Source organism: Hoplias malabaricus, chromosome 15 (assembly GCF_029633855.1).
Source record: "Hoplias malabaricus isolate fHopMal1 chromosome 15, fHopMal1.hap1, whole genome shotgun sequence".
NCBI classification, from domain to species: Eukaryota; Metazoa; Chordata; class Actinopteri; order Characiformes; family Erythrinidae; genus Hoplias; species Hoplias malabaricus.
In genome coordinates, this window is record NC_089814.1 from 21,523,370 (window position 1) to 21,541,715 (window position 18,346).

At 36.7% G+C, this 18,346-nt stretch overlaps 1 protein-coding gene across 1 annotated transcript; it reads left to right on the forward strand.

Moving 5' to 3' along the window:
• The first annotated feature begins 8,992 nt into the window (after window positions 1-8,992).
• On the forward strand, window positions 8,993-9,937 carry LOC136667958 (olfactory receptor 52K2-like). The gene has a single exon (XM_066645149.1). The coding sequence runs from the start codon at window positions 8,993-8,995 to the stop codon at window positions 9,935-9,937; it is 945 nt and encodes a 314-aa protein (XP_066501246.1).
• The last annotated feature ends 8,409 nt before the right edge of the window (window positions 9,938-18,346 follow it).

The window sequence follows — 18,346 nt, forward strand, 5'->3', positions numbered from 1 at the left end:
ACAAAGGAAATCAATTGCCTAAGGTGACAATATATTCTGTGGGTTTTTCTTTTTTGGCTAATTGCCTGTGTGCCTTATTCACACCACTTATTTTCCCTTACATTTTCCTAAAAATGAACAAACATTAAATTGTGTTTACTTATGTAAAAGCCCATTTTTAAGACATGTAGGAATATTATGTAAATAATGCATAAAGGGTGGGTTTTGATAATTGAACATTAACTGACAAAAGTACAAATAAAAATTTCCAATGTTTTTTTTTTTTTTTTTTTTTTACTGAGCAATTAGATTATAATATGTAAAAATAAAAAAGTAACAGTGTAATTTGTGGCTTAAATGGAAAAGGAACAAAGAATAGTATCCTCTAAGGCACAACCCAGGCTGTAAATTAGTTCTATGTAATTAGTTCAGTTCATTTATGACTTATGTCCTGGTCATTCCAAATGTTATTAGGGCATTAATGACATTTCCTAAAATGGCTAATGGACAGAGTGTTGGCTCCTATGGCACTTGATTTCTCTTGGTCTCTTTTCCTACTTGTGCATGTGTCCACTCATTTTAGAACCACCACAAAGAGAGACAGGGGAGCTTGATATGTCTTGGGACTTCATTATTGTCTTCCCTCATTAGCTTAAGATTTAGAATAAGATAAACATTCATTTGGTTAAGAATTAGCTCCAGTGGGATTAATTATTATTTGACATGTTAATGCATTTCAAAAACACCTTATTTTAGAACTCATTAATTGCAGTGCTACAGTTATTTTCCCATTATGGAAACAGATTGACACAAGGGTCTCATTAACAACTTAGCAATGCTCATTAAGTCATTAATTGCTTCTTCAGTGTGGTTTGTTAAGTGCAGCAATGGGACAATGATGATGAAAGAATGTCCCTGAGAGTGCCTGGGCTGTAGTATACTGTATTTCTTCAAGTTTAAGTCTGTTTACAGATGACCATATCTCATATTTAGGAAAAATGCATTAGCAGATTATTTGATTCAATTAAAAATATCCAAAAGAATGAACCATCCTACCAATGTACAGAAATATAAATAACTGGTGCTAGAGGTCCAGAGAAGCAGATATATCTTCAGTACAGCTCAGAACAAAACATTATGCATTACATCCTATTCTTGAATTGATTTTGTGATTATGTAGAATAGGATGTAATGCGTATCTGAGATTTTAAACAGTAAAAAAAGAGAATCCTGCATCATTTTTAATAAAGTAAATAAGCTTCCCAGTGGTGTGTTCTTTGCATGATATGTGCAAGTGTTAGAACATTGCTTCACATATTTTATTTGTTGTTGTATTCTGTAGTATCATAATGGTTATTCGCTCACAAAATCAATTCTGTTCCTTACTGTTACATTACATTACCTTAGTTTTTACTGCAATATAAATCATTATTTCATCTTGTGAAATGTATTCAAGCGGATTAATATTATGACCTCAACCTCATTTGCACCGACAATTTAACATTCTAGGAACATTGTCTAAGAATGTTCTGAGTATGTGCAGCGTAAAATCATTCTCTTAACAATATATTAAATTTTGGAAAATTTGCTTTGGAAATGTTCCCTGAAAGTGAAAAAAAAATGTTCTTAATGTTTCCAGAACATTTTTCCCTTGAATGTTATCTCAACATTATTTACACTGACAATTTAATGTTCTTTAAAGGTTTCTAGTTCCAGTTTCCTTGTTCTTTCTTATTCACTCACTGCAAGGTAGTAGAATGTATACTCTATAACATCTTTTGTGCACGGCATTGGAGAATTTGTATTGTTGTTTTTGTTTTTTGCACTTTGTATCAGATATGAGGAACGGTTCCCATTTGTTAGTAAATAATAAAAAAAAAAACTTTCCTCAAATCACTCTGATTTGTTATGGTGGGCTAATCCAATTATGAATCAATGGTAAAATACATTTGGGGCAGATCCATTCATTCATTCATTCATTATCTGTAACCGCTTATCCAGTTCAGGGTCGTAGTGGGTCCAGAGGGGGCGCCAGTCCTTCACAGGGCAACACAGACACACACACTCATTCACTCACACACTCACACCTATGGACAATTTTGAGTCGCCAATCCACCTACCAACGTGTGTTTTTGGACTGTGGGAGGAAGCCGGAGTACCCGGAGGAAACCCACGCTTCCACGGGGAGAACACACCAACTCCTCACAGTCCATTTGGGGCAGATAAAACACAAAATTTTCTTGAAGTTATATTGCGGCTTTTGACTTACAAATAGTCAGTGTGAAAGGGTGTCTGTGACTTTTTATTCCTTCTTTATTCATGACTAAATTATTCACTTGTGATAAGGTTGCACTGTACAGCAGAAGTTAAAAGAAAAATGGCAATGGCCTTATTGAAGAACATATAGCAAGAACTTATAGCAAGAACACAATCGGGTAGCACTTTTTGTTTTCTTTTGATAGTTTATCTGAAGTTGGGAATAACTTTTTCTTTCAGCTTTTATTCCTTAGTCATACATCCTGTATAGTATCTATACATATAATATAATATAATTTATACTTATAATGTATAAACTAATGGCTTATATCCTCGTGATCCTGAGAGTCTACCCATTTGACCGATGAATAATATGTACACATTGACTCAAATGTGGCTCAGAGAAAAATCTGAATATCTGCACTAATGTTATAATGTCACAAATATTAGCACATATTGGTCCACTGGCATAAAAAGGCTGGCACACCACTACTGGTTGACTGTCGACCACTGCGGGTCTACCATCGGACCACTCAGATTACTGTTCTATGTACAGGATATAACTAATTTTTAGACCCTCAAACACTTTTATTATGGAAAACAAACTAATACAAATATTAGCAACAGCTATGCGAGATACAAACCGGATTCCAAACAAGTTGGGACAAGTAGCAATAAGTGGCAGGAAAAAGGAAATTGACCAATTAACACTAATTAGGTCAATTGACAACATGATTGGGTATTAAAAGAGCTTCTCAGAGTGTCAGAGTCTCTCTGAAGCCAAGATGGTAAGAGGATCACCAATTCCACCATTGTTGCGGAGAAAGATACCAGAATGGTGTTACCCAGCATAAAATAGCAAAGACTTTTAAGTTATCATCATCAACCGTGCATAACATCATCAAAAGATTCAGAGAATCTGGAACAATTGCTGTGCGTAAGGGTCAAGGCCATAAAACTACTGGATGCTCGTGATCTCCGGGCCCTTAAGCGTCACTGCACCTCAAACAGGAATGCCACTGTCAAGGAAATAACAGAATGGGCTCAGGAATACTTCTAGAAAGCATTGTCAGTGAACACAATCCACCGTGCCATCTGCCGTTGCCAGCTGAAACTCTACAGTGCAAAGAGGAAGCCATTTCTAAGCAAGCTCCACAAACTCAGACATTTGCACTGGGTCAGGGGTCAGGAGTGTGGCAAAATGGAAGACTGTTCTGTGGTCAGATGAGTCATCCGGACCAGAGAGGACAAGGATAACCCAAGTTGTTATCAATGCTCCGTTCAGAAGCCTGCATCACTGATGGTATGGGGTTGCATGAGTTCTTGTGGCATGGGCAGCTTGCATGTCTGGAAAGTCACCATTAATGCAGAGAACTATGTTCAGGTTCTAGAACAACATATGCTCCCATTTAGATGTCATCTCTTTCAGGGAAGACCCTGCATTTTTCAACAAGATAATGCCAGACCACATTCTGCAGCAATCAGAACATCATGGCTACGTAGGAGAAGGATCCGGGTACTGAAATGGCCAGCCTGCAGTCCTTCACCTATAGAGAACATTTGGTGCATCATAAAGAGGAAGGTGCCACAAAGAAGGCCCTAGACGATTGAACAGTTAGAGGCCTGTACTAGACATGAATGGGAGAGAATTCCTATTTCTAAACTTGAGAAACTGCTCTCTCTCCTCTGTCCCCAGATGTCTGTTGAGTGTTGTAAGAAGGGGGGATGCCATGCCATTTGTTGATGCCATGAAATTTTGAAACAACATATTTTTCCCTTAAAATGATACATTCTCTCAGTTTAAACTTTTGATCTGTGATTTGTGTTCTATTCTGAATATAATATTAGATGTTGGCACCTCCACATCATTGCATTCAGTTTTTATTCACAATTTGTTTAGTGTCCCAACTTTTTTGGAATCCGGTTTGTATAATAATGAGTATAAACCTGATAAAAAATGATTATGCTGAAAATTTTGACACTGTGCTGGATTCAAATTATTTACTAATCTTATTTATAAAGGATAACAAAAGAACCTAATGAAGGAAAAAATTGTAAATTGGACTCTGAATGGAAAAGTGCTAAAATGTGGCATTTTGTCTAAAATTCTGTTTAATCACCAGTGGTCCACCCAGAAAATGCTGTGCAGAGCACTAGTAGTCCTCCAACTTTGCCCTCAGTGGGCCAACAGTGGTCCGCCATCTCCTTGCTATCAGGGAAACTAATGTTTGCTCTTTTAAACTGAAATTAATATAGCTATTAATTAATTAATAATAGCTAGCTAAATAAAAGGCACTAAATCCATGGGATGTTTATATATAATGTTCTACAAACCTCACATAAAACAGGTAATAATATTAAAAAAATATTTTATTCCTCACTTCTAACCTTGGCTGTTTCTCAATACAAAATACGTTAAATTCAACTTGTGAGTTCAAACTTCCGAGGACGCTGTATACTTGATGAGTCACTGTCTCTTTGGCGCGAAATAAATGTATAGCACTGAGGTTGCATTCTGGGATATAGGACTCTCTCAAGGCTACAGAAGTCATGTCCTATTGCATGTGCATTCTCGAAACTACGGGTGGAGCAAGAACACATCCTGGTATTTTAACTGTACTTGGCAAGATGTGGACTTGGGCTGAGACTGATGATGTTTCCCACAAACATGAGGACACAGGTACAGACAAGAACACGTACTGAGAAACAGCTCTTGTCAGTACAGCACCCTGTCTAGAATAAACTGGACAAAACTGGTTCCACCTGGATTAAACTGGTTCCTCTAACTGCCAAATTGGTATAACTTTGGCAACAGGATTCAAAATGGGCTACATTGTAGAATACATGTGATTTCTCTTAAAAGTAGTTTCCATGCAGTTTTATGAAATTTCAGTTTGGAAAATTTAGGAACAATAAAACATAAAGTAAGTAAAATATAAAAAGTAATTAAAATATTATTGAATTAAATATAAAAAGAGTCAAAACATTTTCACATAGTTGAACACAATTAATGGATCTTTCAATAGTGGATATTCTTACAAGGCAAGTAATGTTAGATTTAAGCATGCATTCACTTTGATTCTATGCATTTAAATTGGCTGCCTAGAGCTATTTGAAGCCTGCACGAGTCCCATGACCACCAAGCATTCTGGAACCATGTTGACTTGTCTCTCTTCTCTATAAGGCTCTGGGTGAAACAACAATGACAAACTAAATAAATGAATCACTTAAAATGTACTGACATATTTCATCAGTCAGCTAGGAACAAACTTGTAAAGACAAACAAAAAGAAGTGCACTAATGTACTGCATTACAACACCAGTTGTAAAAGCCACTAAATTCCACTAATCTCAGTGTGCATTTCTCACACCTGGCATGATTATAATTATCAAAAAGCTTGATCATAATTTCCAAATGGTCTTAGATAGAATGATGTGTTTAAGGAACTGATATATTGCCTTATTTTTTTACCTTTTTTAAACTGTTTAAAGGCTTTAAAAACTAATATATGAATAATAATCTCTTAAACATCAACCAAGGCATTAATTATTTGGTATATTTGTGTCCTGAAAACACAATTTCAATCCTTCAAGATGTTCACTGGAGAGGGAGAGCTGCTATTTAAACAGACACAGAACTTTTCCACAAATGTGGAAATGAATCACATTCCAGTTTGTGCTTTTTGCATATTTCCCACAACTTGAAAAATATGTTACCAGATGGAACAAAAGAATGGCAGGTTTTTCCACCATGAATCATGATATCTTCTGTGGGTGTGTCATATAATAAGCTCAAGAAAGGGTGCAGAGACTGGAAAAAAGGTTATTACAGATTGAAGATGGATGGGGTGTTTTGCCAGTGTATTGTGTTGTCCTCAATATCATTCTGGATAATAGACCAGTAAGCCAGATGACTGGGGTGGTGTATTGAACAATGCAATGTCCTATGCTAATGACACAGCACAGAAAAATATAATCTGTGGAACATTAAGGCAAGAAAATATAAGTCACTTAAGCATGGAATGTGAACATAGCCTTTGACATATTACTGTTTTTGACCATTTATTTTGTGTCTCTACAATCTTTAGGTGCAAAAAACTTTAAGTGATGCCATAGAAAGAATCACTTTTAGTTCCATAAGAACTATTTTTGCTAATGGATAAAGAACCTTAAGATCGAGTGATGGATTTTTAAAACGTTATTCACACTCAAACATCTCTTAAACAGATATAAAAGTGGTTCATCTATGGCATGGCTCAAAGAACACGTTGTAGCACCTTTATTTTAGGAGTGTAAAGGAAAACATTAGAAAGCTTATGAGATACATTTGATTCATGTTACAGCAGTGTAAACGCATCCATCTATACCGGACACAAAAAATCCCTAGTACATATGTATGGAGTTATATTTGTGCCAAAATTTACACAAAATATATTCTGCAAACAAAATTCAAAACATATTATTATAGAGGGGTTGGACAATGAAACTGAAACACCTGGTTTTAGACCACAATGATTTATTAGTATGGTGTAGGGCCTCCTATTGCGGCCAATACAGTGTAAGTTCATCTTGGGAATGACTTATACAAGTTCTGCACAGTGGTCAGAGGGATTTTAAGCCATTCTTCTTGCAGGATAGTGGCCAGGTCACTACGTGATGCTGGTGGAGAAAAACGTTTCCTGACTCGCTCCTCCAGAACACCCCAAAGTGGCTCAATAATATTTAGATCTGGTGACTGTGCAGGCCATGGGAGATGTTCAACTTCACTTTCATGTTCAACAAACCAGTCTTTCACCAGTCTTGCTGTGTGTATTGGTGCATTCTCGTCCTGATACACGGCGCCACCTTCAGGATACAATGTTTGAATTGTTGAATGCACATGGTCCTCCAGAATGGTTTGGTAGTCCTTGGCAGTCCTTGGCAGCCCATCTAGCACAAGTATTGGGCCAAGGGAATGCCATGATATGGCAGCCCAAACCATCAACTGATCCCCCCCCCCATGCTTCACTGTGTTGGCATGCTACAGTCTGGGTCATACGCTTCTTTGGGGGATGTGGGGAAAACAGTAAAGGTGGACTCATCAGAGAACAATACATGTTTCACATTGTCCACAGCCCAAGATTTGTGCTCCTTGCACCATTGAAACCGACGTTTGGCATTGGCACATTGGCCGTGTATATTGACCCTGTGGAGCTCCCCACGGACAGTTCTGGTGGAAACAGGAGAGCTGAGGTGCACATTTAATTCTGCTGTGATTTGGGCAGCCATGGTTTTATGTTTTTTGGATACAATCCGGGTTAGCACCCAAACATCCCTTTCAGACAGCTTCCTCTTGCGTCCACAGTTAATCCTGTTGGATGTGTTTCATCCTTCTTGGTCATATGCTGACATTACCCTGGATAACGTGACTCTTGATACATCACAAAGACTTGCTGTCTTGGTCACAGATGGGCCAGCAAGACGTGCACCAACAATTTGTCGTCTTTTGAACTCTGATATGTCACCCATAATGTTGTGTGCATTGCAATATTTTGAGCAAAACTGTGCTCTTACCCTCTGCTAATTGAACCTTCACACTCTGCTCTTACTGGTTCAATGTGCAATTAATGAAGATTGGCCACCAGGCTGGTCCAATTTAGCCATGAAACCTCCCACACTAAAATGACAGGTGTTTCAGTTTCATTGTTCAACCTGTATGTTGCAAATACAGAAGAGAGGGGAACAAAAACTACATCCAATATATATTTTTAAAACACAGTTGCCAAATTTGTTCCTTTACAGATATTTGATACTTGTATTTGTTGGCATTTTACTTTTCCACAAGTAATTTTCCCATCTCCCATCTCCAGCAGTGCCCTGAATTAAACACACGTTGTACACGGTTTGGATACTGTGAAGGGAGATAGCTATTAAAAATGAGTCTGAAAATGTTAGATTTGCATTTAATGAACTGATCCAAAGCTAAAGGATTAATGGAATCCACTAAATTTTAAGCAAAGCCTGGAATCAAATGTGACAGTCACTGATTGAACCTATTTTAAAATAAATAATGAGTTGATCTGTGCATTACAAAAAAGAGCCAAAAATGTAATAGGACAGAAAGGATTCTGTAAGAATGTGCAAAATTTCCAAATAGTAGGACAGACATAATCCTTGTTAATGTTTTGCTGAGATATTTGCATTAATCCATTAACTCACTCATTCATTAATTCTGTAACCGTGTCATCCTGATCAGGTTCACAGTGGGTCTGAAGCCTTTAGCCTTTAGCCTCTGGTATCATGGGGAGCAACACATAACACTGAATAATATGCTAAATATATTAATATGATCAAGAACAAGATTTGTGGTTACAGATTTTGGAAGATTACTTTATTAATCTAAGGCCATTTGAGGCTCCCAATATTTTAACTTATTAAAGGAACAATTTCATCCTTTTCATTATCGTGAGATGCCCGAATGCTGTTTTCTCTGTGGTATCCAGAGGATCTGTCCCTAATGCCTTTGATGAGTGTCGTCTCTCAGGGACAATGTCTAACATGGAAGACAGATATAAAAGCCAGTGCATATTAATGTGGGACATTAATTATTTAAACTATTTAGGTTTAATTACCAAATATTCATCAAAACCCTAATTTTCCATTTTGAAAATGTTTCTTTTTTAATATATTCTCGTGAATTGTATAGAAAGTGAATCCTATAAGTTTAGCTCTTGAAACCTGATACTTTGAAATAATTTTAAACACATTAAGCATATCTCATGCAATCAAACTCTTCTAGCATTTCTTTGCTTTTGCGCATGGAATCTCTGGACATCCCTCAAACTGGTATCTTGCCCACTTTTATAATGGGGGTCATTGCCTACTGTTTAATCCTCTCCTGCAACCTCACAATTTTGCTGACCATAGCCCTGTACCACAATCTCCACAAGCCTATGTACATTCTTCTTTTCAATCTGCCAATCAATGATTTGATGGGTGCGACAGCTCTCTTTCCACAGCTCATTGCCACCATCCACTTGCAGAACCGCAGCATCTCCCTCCCAGCATGTGTGTTCCAGGCTTTGGTGGTTCACCTCTACTGCGGTGGAGCTCTCATCATCCTTACTGTCATGGCTTATGATCGCTATGTAGCCATCTGCCAGCCACTGAGTTACCATGCTATTATGACCCCTGGCAACTTGAAGAGGATGATTGTGGGCATATGGGTTACTGATGTGGCCTTAATAGGGACTTTGTTTCTGATGCTGACCCCTTTCAGCTTCTGTCAAACTGTTATTGCTGATATGTATTATAACAATCCCTCTATTATGAAATTGATCTGTGACAACACTGCTGTTAATAATGGATATGGGTTGTTTTTATCTGTGTTCCTGCAGGGAGTATCCACCATTGTGGTAATATATACCTACATTCAAATTCTAAAGACTTGTCTGTTTAATAAGCAGACTGACACAAAAAGTAAGGCCATTCGGACCTGTGCAACACACCTGGTGGTGTTTATTGTGTTTCAAGCCACCACAATCTTCTCAGTCCTCTCTCACAGATTCAGCCAGGTGTCTCCCTACCTGCGGAGATCTGTGGGCATATCCATTTTAGTTTTTCCTCCTATTCTAAATCCACTCATATATGGTCTCAACACCAAAGAAATAAGAGATAAATTACTGTTTCTCTTTAACAGCAATAAAATTAGCTGCAGAAAATGATTTAAAATAAGGATATATGATTATATTTCCTTCATTAGAATCGATCAGTTTATTGTGTTTTTAATGCAATGTAAATGATATGGATTTTTTTTTATATTTATCACTTGCAGTAAAAATCTCTCTTCAAATATATTTTGTGACTAAATTCTAAGTTTTCTGTAGGCCCCACATCCCTGAAATAAACATGAGATGAAATTATATACTCTATTACTATTATTAGTTCATATTGTATGCAAAAGTGCTTTTTGGATAAAAGAATGTGGTTCAAAAAACATGGTTCAGTTTAAGAAAATAAAGGGTATTTTAAGGAAAATGAGCTGTTTGATCTAACTGCATGGGAATCACATTTGATTTCACTCTTTCACTCCACTCAGTGGTGGGTTGATTGATTAATTCATTCATTGTCTATTAGGAAATTGTAGATGTATTCAGACTATGAATGAAAGATGCATGGCACAGTGAATGAAATCGAAAATTAAAATTTTACTATGATGAATGTCAACATCATGCTTAATATCAATAATCCTTGATAGGGATGTCAAGCCCAAAAGCAAGTAATAAGTAATTACTGTATTTACTTTATTAATTTATATATTTTTAGTTACAATAATAATGCTTCACAATAATTGCATTAACAAACTGCATTCTTACAAATCCATGATTAGGCTAAATACACTGTCAGTTCACTGTCTGAATAATATAGTTATTGCATAAAGAAAATTAAAAAATAAAATAAACCTCACTATAATTTATGAATTGCAGAATGTATCATTAATGAGTGCTGTCATTAGTTGGTAAGCATTGCCACAACAAGCAGAATTTATAGTGAAGGGGCCTCCCTAAACTCTTAGAGACAATGTGCAAAGCAGATATGGACGCGAAGGACACAGAGGATGGATACAGGGTTTTTTTTGCTGGACCGCCTGCCTGACCGGCCTACAAGAGGCATATGCACTTACTCACGGACTTGCTGACACCTAATGTTGAAACGCGTATGCACGAGTAGGAACTGTTATTTCAGCCATATTTTACAGAGAGAACTTAAGTTGGTGCCACAACACCACTACACCGTCTGTTGTTAGTTCAGCCATATTTCACTTTCCAGTTCGTGAACTAAATTTGGAACCATTGGGCGGTGACCAGAGGACCTCTTTTTTCCTGGACAAGTACTGGACCTAAAAAATGCGTGTTCAAGGGGTCAGATAGTTGAGAGCTAAATTGGAAAACACTCACGCTGTTTCAGTGCTGTAGGTCAACCATCCACCGCTGTGAGCAGCTCAGTGTTTTACTGGAGCCTCTAACAGAAATGTGTTGAATGTTGTTGAGGTAATATTTGTCATAGTCTCTTCTTTATGTTTGGAGAATGTTTCTGTGACCCAGACTTTTGTTTTCTAGATATATTTAATAAAAAGAAAGTCATCTTGTCTGTCCCTATAATGACACGAATACACAGACACTTCTCACCGTTACTGATTTTCTGACAAGCCAATTACATCTGCACAGCTTTTTGTTTAACTTTACACTAAAGCAGACGAAATTTCTGGATTACTAAAGTTAGAACCTCAGAGCAAGGTGTTACTCAAAATAAACGGGATTTGAATTAGTTACAGCACTGTTTTATCAGTCGGACGCTTATAGAAATGTAATTCAGTAATAAATATCTAGTTCCAGCGATGCCTTTATCAAGTATAGATTACTTGGTTGATAAAATGTTAAGGTGCTTGGTTTTAGAAATGTTCAAAAACAAAAAATATTTTTATAGTTCACACTTGTTATTATTGTAAACAAAGACATTGATATGAAATTATGAAAATATAATTATGCACATAGCCCAAGAATATCAGGCAAAGGAGGTGGAGTATGTGTAATTTACCAAAATACCCTAGAAATTAATCTTAAACAATGTGACACCTTCTCTTCTTTTGAGGTTCTCTCCACTATTATTACAAATCCGGTCACAAAAAAGGACGCATTTTTATTATGCAACATTTACAGACCACCAGGGCCTTACTTAGAATTTCTGAAAGAATTCAGCGATTTTGCTACAAACCTAGCGGTGTGCAATCATAAAGTTATAATTGTAGGAGATTTCAATATCCATTTTGAGAAGGAAAGTGACCCACTAAAAAGGCATTTACCTCAATCTTAGACTCTATTGGTATTACTCAAAATGTAACAGGGCCTACACACTACTGCAGCCACACTTTAGACTTAGTTCTGACACTAGGTCTTAACATTGACAAAATTAATATCTTACCGCAATCCTCAGCAATCTCCGATCATTACTTAATTTCATATGAGCTACGTTTTAGCCATAATATATGTAAGAACCCTCGCTATTCTACAAAGCGTATAATAAAACCATCTACCGCCCTACAATTTATAGAAAACCTACCAGAACTATCGACCCCAATTCCAACTCCATCAGACCCAATGGACCTAGATGTACTAACTGATTACCTAGAAAATACCTGTCGATCTACTTTAGAAAAGGTAGCACCACTTAAACATAAAAGTATAAGACAGAAAAAGCTCGCACCATGGTATAATGATAAGACCCGTACTTTAAAACAAACATTACGAAAACTAGAACGGAAATGGCGATCAACCAAGCTTGAAGTGTTCCATTCTGCCTGGAAGGACAGCCTTATAGAGTATAGAAATGCCCTCACTAAAGCTCGCTCAGCATATCTGGCCTCGCTGATCTCCAATAATAAAAATAATCCGAGAGCACTGTTTAGTGTGTTTTCTAGAATTACAAAAAATCAAGCAGGTTCTGAACAACTAATTCCAGCAACTCTCACCAGTAAAGATTTTATGGACTTTTTAAATAATAAAATTGAGAATATTAGACAACAAACTCAAGCCACAGGATCAAATCCATCCTGGCTGCCACCCGATGTGAATGATATAAAACATAATATAACTGTAAAAGAAAGACTTGAAACCTTTTACCCACTCCCACAATTAGAACTAGAGAAGATTATCACCTCCGCAAACTGTACAACTTGCACACTTGATGCAATTCCCACAAAGTTGCTCAAAGACGTACTACCAGCTATTAATGATCCTCTTTTAACTATAGTAAACTCATCCCTTAGTCTGGGCCATGTACCCAAAGCTTTTAAACTAGCAGTTATTAAACCTATGATCAAGAAACCAAATCTTGATGCTAGTACACTGTCTAATTACAGGCCTATTTCTAATTTGCCATTTCTGTCCAAGATCTTAGAAAGAGCTGTGGCCCAACAACTTAGTTCATATCTACATAAGAATCATATATATGAAAAATTCCAATCTGGATTCAGGCAACATCATAGTACAGAGACAGCTCTAGCCAAGATAACAAATGATCTTCTTCTTGCCTCTGATCAAGGCCACGTATCCCTGTTGGTGCTTCTTGATCTAAGCGCAGCCTTCGATACAATAGACCACAATATTCTCATAGAAAGGTTAGAAAACATGGTTGGAATCACAGGGACAGCCCTATTATGGTTCAAATCTTATTTAACGGAACGTTATCAATTCGTAAAAGTAAACAATCTAAATTCAAATTATTCTAAAATAAGATTTGGAATTCCACAAGGCTCTATTTTAGGACCATTATTATTTACATTATACATGTTACCGCTAGGCACAGTTATAAGAAACCATGACATTAACTTTCACTGTTACACAGACGACACACAATTGTATATTTCAGCCAAGCCCGATGACAAACACAGATTAAAGAAAATAGAGGACTGTGTAAAAGACGTGAAAGGCTGGATGTTGCGTAACTTCCTCCTTCTAAACAGCAACAAAACAGAGGTCCTGCTTTTGGGTCCAAAAGTGGCAAAAAATAAATGATCAGATTTAATTTTAAATCTCGCTGACTCTCCAATTAAACCTGGTTCAGCAGCAAAAAATCTTGGTGTCATAATTGACCCCGATTTATCATTTGATCAACACATAGGTAGTATCACTAGGACAGCTTTTTTACACCTTCACAATATTGCTAAGATTAGAAATGCCTTATCCCTTCAGGACGCAGAAACATTAGTATATGCCTTTATTACTTCAAGGCTTGACTACTGTAACGCACTACTGTCAGGATGCACCACCAGCAATTTAAGAAAACTTCAACTAGTTCAAAATGCTGCAGCTAGGGTCCTCACTAAAACTAGAAAATTTGAACATATCAGCCCAGTTTTATCATCACTTCATTGGCTGCCTGTTAAATTCCGCATTGACTACAAAATTTTGTTATTAACATATAAAGCTCTACATGGGCTTGCTCCTGAATATCTTCAAGATACAATTTCCTATTATGAGCCTCCACGTTCACTCAGATCACAGAATACTGGATTTTTAATTGTTCCCAGAATTCAGAAGGCCTCAGCTGGGGGAAGAGCCTTTTCTTATAAAGCCCCCAGACTCTGGAATGATCTTCCAGAAAATGTTCGGGACTCAGACACAGTCGCAATCTTCAAATCTAGGCTAAAAACACATCTGTTTAGTTTATCTTTTGGTAGCTAATGCTCCCCCATAGATAAAGGCGGCAGATCCGGGGGGTCCATGGACACAGGGAATTATAGTAAACTGAGACCCTGGTGCTGTCGTCCCGTCGCTTCTCGCGATCACTCAGGTTTGTTGACGGTGGAGCGGAGGGATGCCAGTGTTTCAGGATGCTCCCGTGTCTGTGTGTCCTCCAGGTTCTCTCCTTTTAGTTAAAGCTGTCATAGTCAGATCTGCCGGAGTCATTAGCCACACTCTGGAAATTTTCATATTTTCTACTTTACAAACACAAAACAGTTCAAAACTAATTCCATCCCTTTACATCTTTCCGAGTAAACAACTGCCCACCTGTCTGTCTGGACATTGATGGATGACTGTCGATGACCTCCACGCTTCAGACCAGCTGCCCACGCTCCAGCAACCACCAAGTGCCTTGAAGCTGTCCCTACACTGAAGTTCTCATGGACTACTAACTATCATCACCAGTAGATTGACCAGAGGAGGATGGGTCACCCCTTGTGAGCCTTGGTTCCTCCCAAGGTTTCTTCCTCAGCTGGGGGAGTTTTTCCTTGCCACTGTCGCCCCTGGCTTGCTCACTTGAGGGTTTTACATTTGTTTTTACATTTCATGTCAAATCTTTGTCTTACTGGAATTCTGTGAAGCTGCTTTGTGACAACATCAGTTGTGAAAAGCGCTATATAAATAAATTTGATTTGATATGAAAGCTTCTCCAGACCTTCCAATGACAAGGGGATGTATTTTGGGCTTTCCTGGTTTTGAAATGCCAGAAACACCTCTATGACACTGGCTTTATGGCTAATGGCAGTCTGGCTAAACTAGGCTTGTCTAGTTTCTAAACAAAAGCAACTAGTACTCACTTGGTGGTGTGATTTAAGGGTTTTCTCTATTTCAATGTTTCTCAGAATGAAACCTCAAAAAATTCACAAATTAAATAAGGAATTTATTAATAACTGAAATATGTAAATTACATAATGTTTTAGAGTTTATAATCATGCTTTAAGGAAATACTTTTGTGTTAAAAAATAACATACAACACAGGCATACACCATAGTTCATTGCGTCTGTAATGGAATGTGGGAACGGACAACGTGAAATTTATTACAAATGCCAAAGCAGGAATGAGAAAAACAAGCTGAGACCAAGCCCAAGAAATACTCTGGAGGCCAGAAGGACTAAATCTAGAAGTAAAAATAGAGAGAAACAAGCAAGAATTACGTATACATGGTCTAAAATGTTTTGAGAACCGCAGCAATGAATAAAATGATGATGTGTATCTAACAAATCAACAACACATGAATAAATTCTATTTCAACAAAAGCTACACTCATTCATACATTTAAAATGACCAAACTTTTAGTGCCCTAGTAACTGTAGTCTTCAAATTCCTTGAAGAATCAAATGCTTAATGATTTGTTAAAAGATTTAGTTTGAGCTCCTTCAAAGGTTTACAATTTAATACTGAATTGAATGTAATCAGATAGGAATACTCCGATATGGGAATTCTGGGCGATATCCGAAATGATAAATGTACGTATATGCCGATGCCAATATTAGTGATGTACAATGATATCGGATTTAAAACAGCATTGACAGAAAATTGCTATTTACAAATTCTGTATCTGCAGATAATTGCCTTGATTTTGCTGTTATTTCAAACCAACACATATTTTATGCCAGAAAACATGTGTATATTGGAATCGGCAGATATGTACATGTATAAGTTTGGATTTGGAATTCCCATATTGCTATGTCCTTAGCTGATGTACACATTAGTTAAGATATCCTGACAAACATTGACAAATTCATCATTATTTTCATAACATTTTAACTTAAAACACATTGTACACAAAAAAAATAAAAATAAAAAAGATTTTAGATTAGCAGGTCATGACCAGGTGCAGGTCATAAAATTAGACTATCATGAAAAATTAGATTTATTTCAGTATTTTAATTCAAAAAGTGAAACTAGTATATTATACTAATTCATTACATACAGACTGATATATTTCAAGTGTTTATTTCTTTTAATTTGATGATTATAACTGACAACTAATGATAACCCCAAATTCAGTATCTCAGAAAATTAGAATATTGTGAAAAGGTTCAATATTGAAGACACCTAGTGCCACACTCTAATCAGCTAATTAACTCAAAACACTTAAAATGGTCTCTCAGTCTAGTTCTGTAGGCTCCACAATCATGGGGAAGACTGCTGACTTGACAGTTGTCCAAAAGACAACATTAACACCTTACACAAGCAGGACAAGACACAAAAGGTCATTGTAAAGAGGCTGGCTGTTCACAGAGCACTGTGTCCAAGCACATTATAGAGATGCGAAGGGAAGTAAAAGATGTGGTAGAAAAAAGTGTACAAGCAATAGGGATAATCATACACTGGAGAGGATTGTGAAACAAAACCCATTCAAAAATGTTCACAAAGACTGCGAAATCAAGGTCCCAGAGTCTGGATGAAGAGAAGAGAGGCTCAGAATTCATGTTGCTTGAGGTCCAGTGTAAAGTTTCCACAGTCAGTAATGGTTTGGGGTGCCATGTCATCTGCTGATGTTGGTTCGCTGCTGACCAACTTTATGGAGTTGCAAATTTCATTTTCCGAAAGGATTTTGCACCTGCACACAGTGCCAAAGCAATCAGTACCTGGTTTAAGGACCATGGTATCCCTGTTCTTAATTGGCAAGCAAACTTGCCTGACCGTAACCTCATAGAAAATCTATGGTGCTTTGTGAAGAGTAAGATACAATACGCCAGACCCAACAATGCAGAAGAGCTGAAGGCCACTATCAGAGCAACCTGGGCTCTCCTAAAACATGAGCAGTGCCACAGACTGATCGACTCCATTGCCATGCAGCATTGCTGCAGTAATTCAGGCAAAAGGAGCCCCAACTAAGTATTGAGTGCTGTACATGCTCAAACGTTTCATATTCATACTTTTCAGTTGGCCAGCATTTCTAAAAATCCTTCTAATTCAAATTTTCTGAGATACTTAATTTGGGGTTTTCATTAGTTGTCAGTTATAATCATCCAAAAAAAGAAATAAACACTTGAAATATATCAGTCTGTGTGTAATGAATGAGTTTCACTTTTTGAATGGCATTACTGAAATAAATCAACATTTTCATGATATTCTAATTTTATGACCAGCACCTGTATATAAAATGAAAGGTGTCTCATGAGAAAATTGTCATCCACATTTATTTAGCTCACTGTTCCGTACAGAGATTAGTCACAGCTTTAAACACCTTTTTAATGTAACAAATTAAATTATAGATTTAAAACTCTTTAAAACTAAGAAAAATATGAATAATAAATAAATGAATGTTACAATAAAACAAACATAAATACTAGTAGACCTATAGCAACATATTAATTCTACAATACAGTAGTACAGAAACAAGACCTTAAGGCCTTTGTGCTTCTCTGCACTGCCAGATGTGGAAGAATCTGAGGCAATTTTTTTCTACACATTCATCAGTCTTTTTTTTTTGATCATCCTGTCTCCTTCTGGTATAAAATAAAGATGTCAGTTTGAAAACTTGCAAAATAAAAGCTATCATTTGTCAATACTTTCACTCCGATATCATTCATCACTAATCAAAGACTGAATGCTACAGCAGAATACTTTTTAATATGTTAGAGTAACATTGCTTCATAAATATAACCACTAGAATAAATAAGGAGCAGGCAAAAGTACCACAAAAAAAATTTGCTCTGTGTATATATTATGCTATTGTATACATTTAATAGTGATAAAACAAATAAATTTATGCCAGCAGTCAACAAATCTAAATAACTCAAGTTACAACTGAGTTTCTATGGTAAATCAAACTGTCAAAGTGTATAAAAACTTAAAAAGACAAGTTAAACTTCAGCCAC

What these genes read in the sequence shown, in the direction of transcription:
- LOC136667958 (XM_066645149.1), top strand. Translation starts at nt 8,993, where the DNA reads ATGCAATCAAACTCTTCTAGCATTTCTTTGCTTTTGCGCATGGAATCT.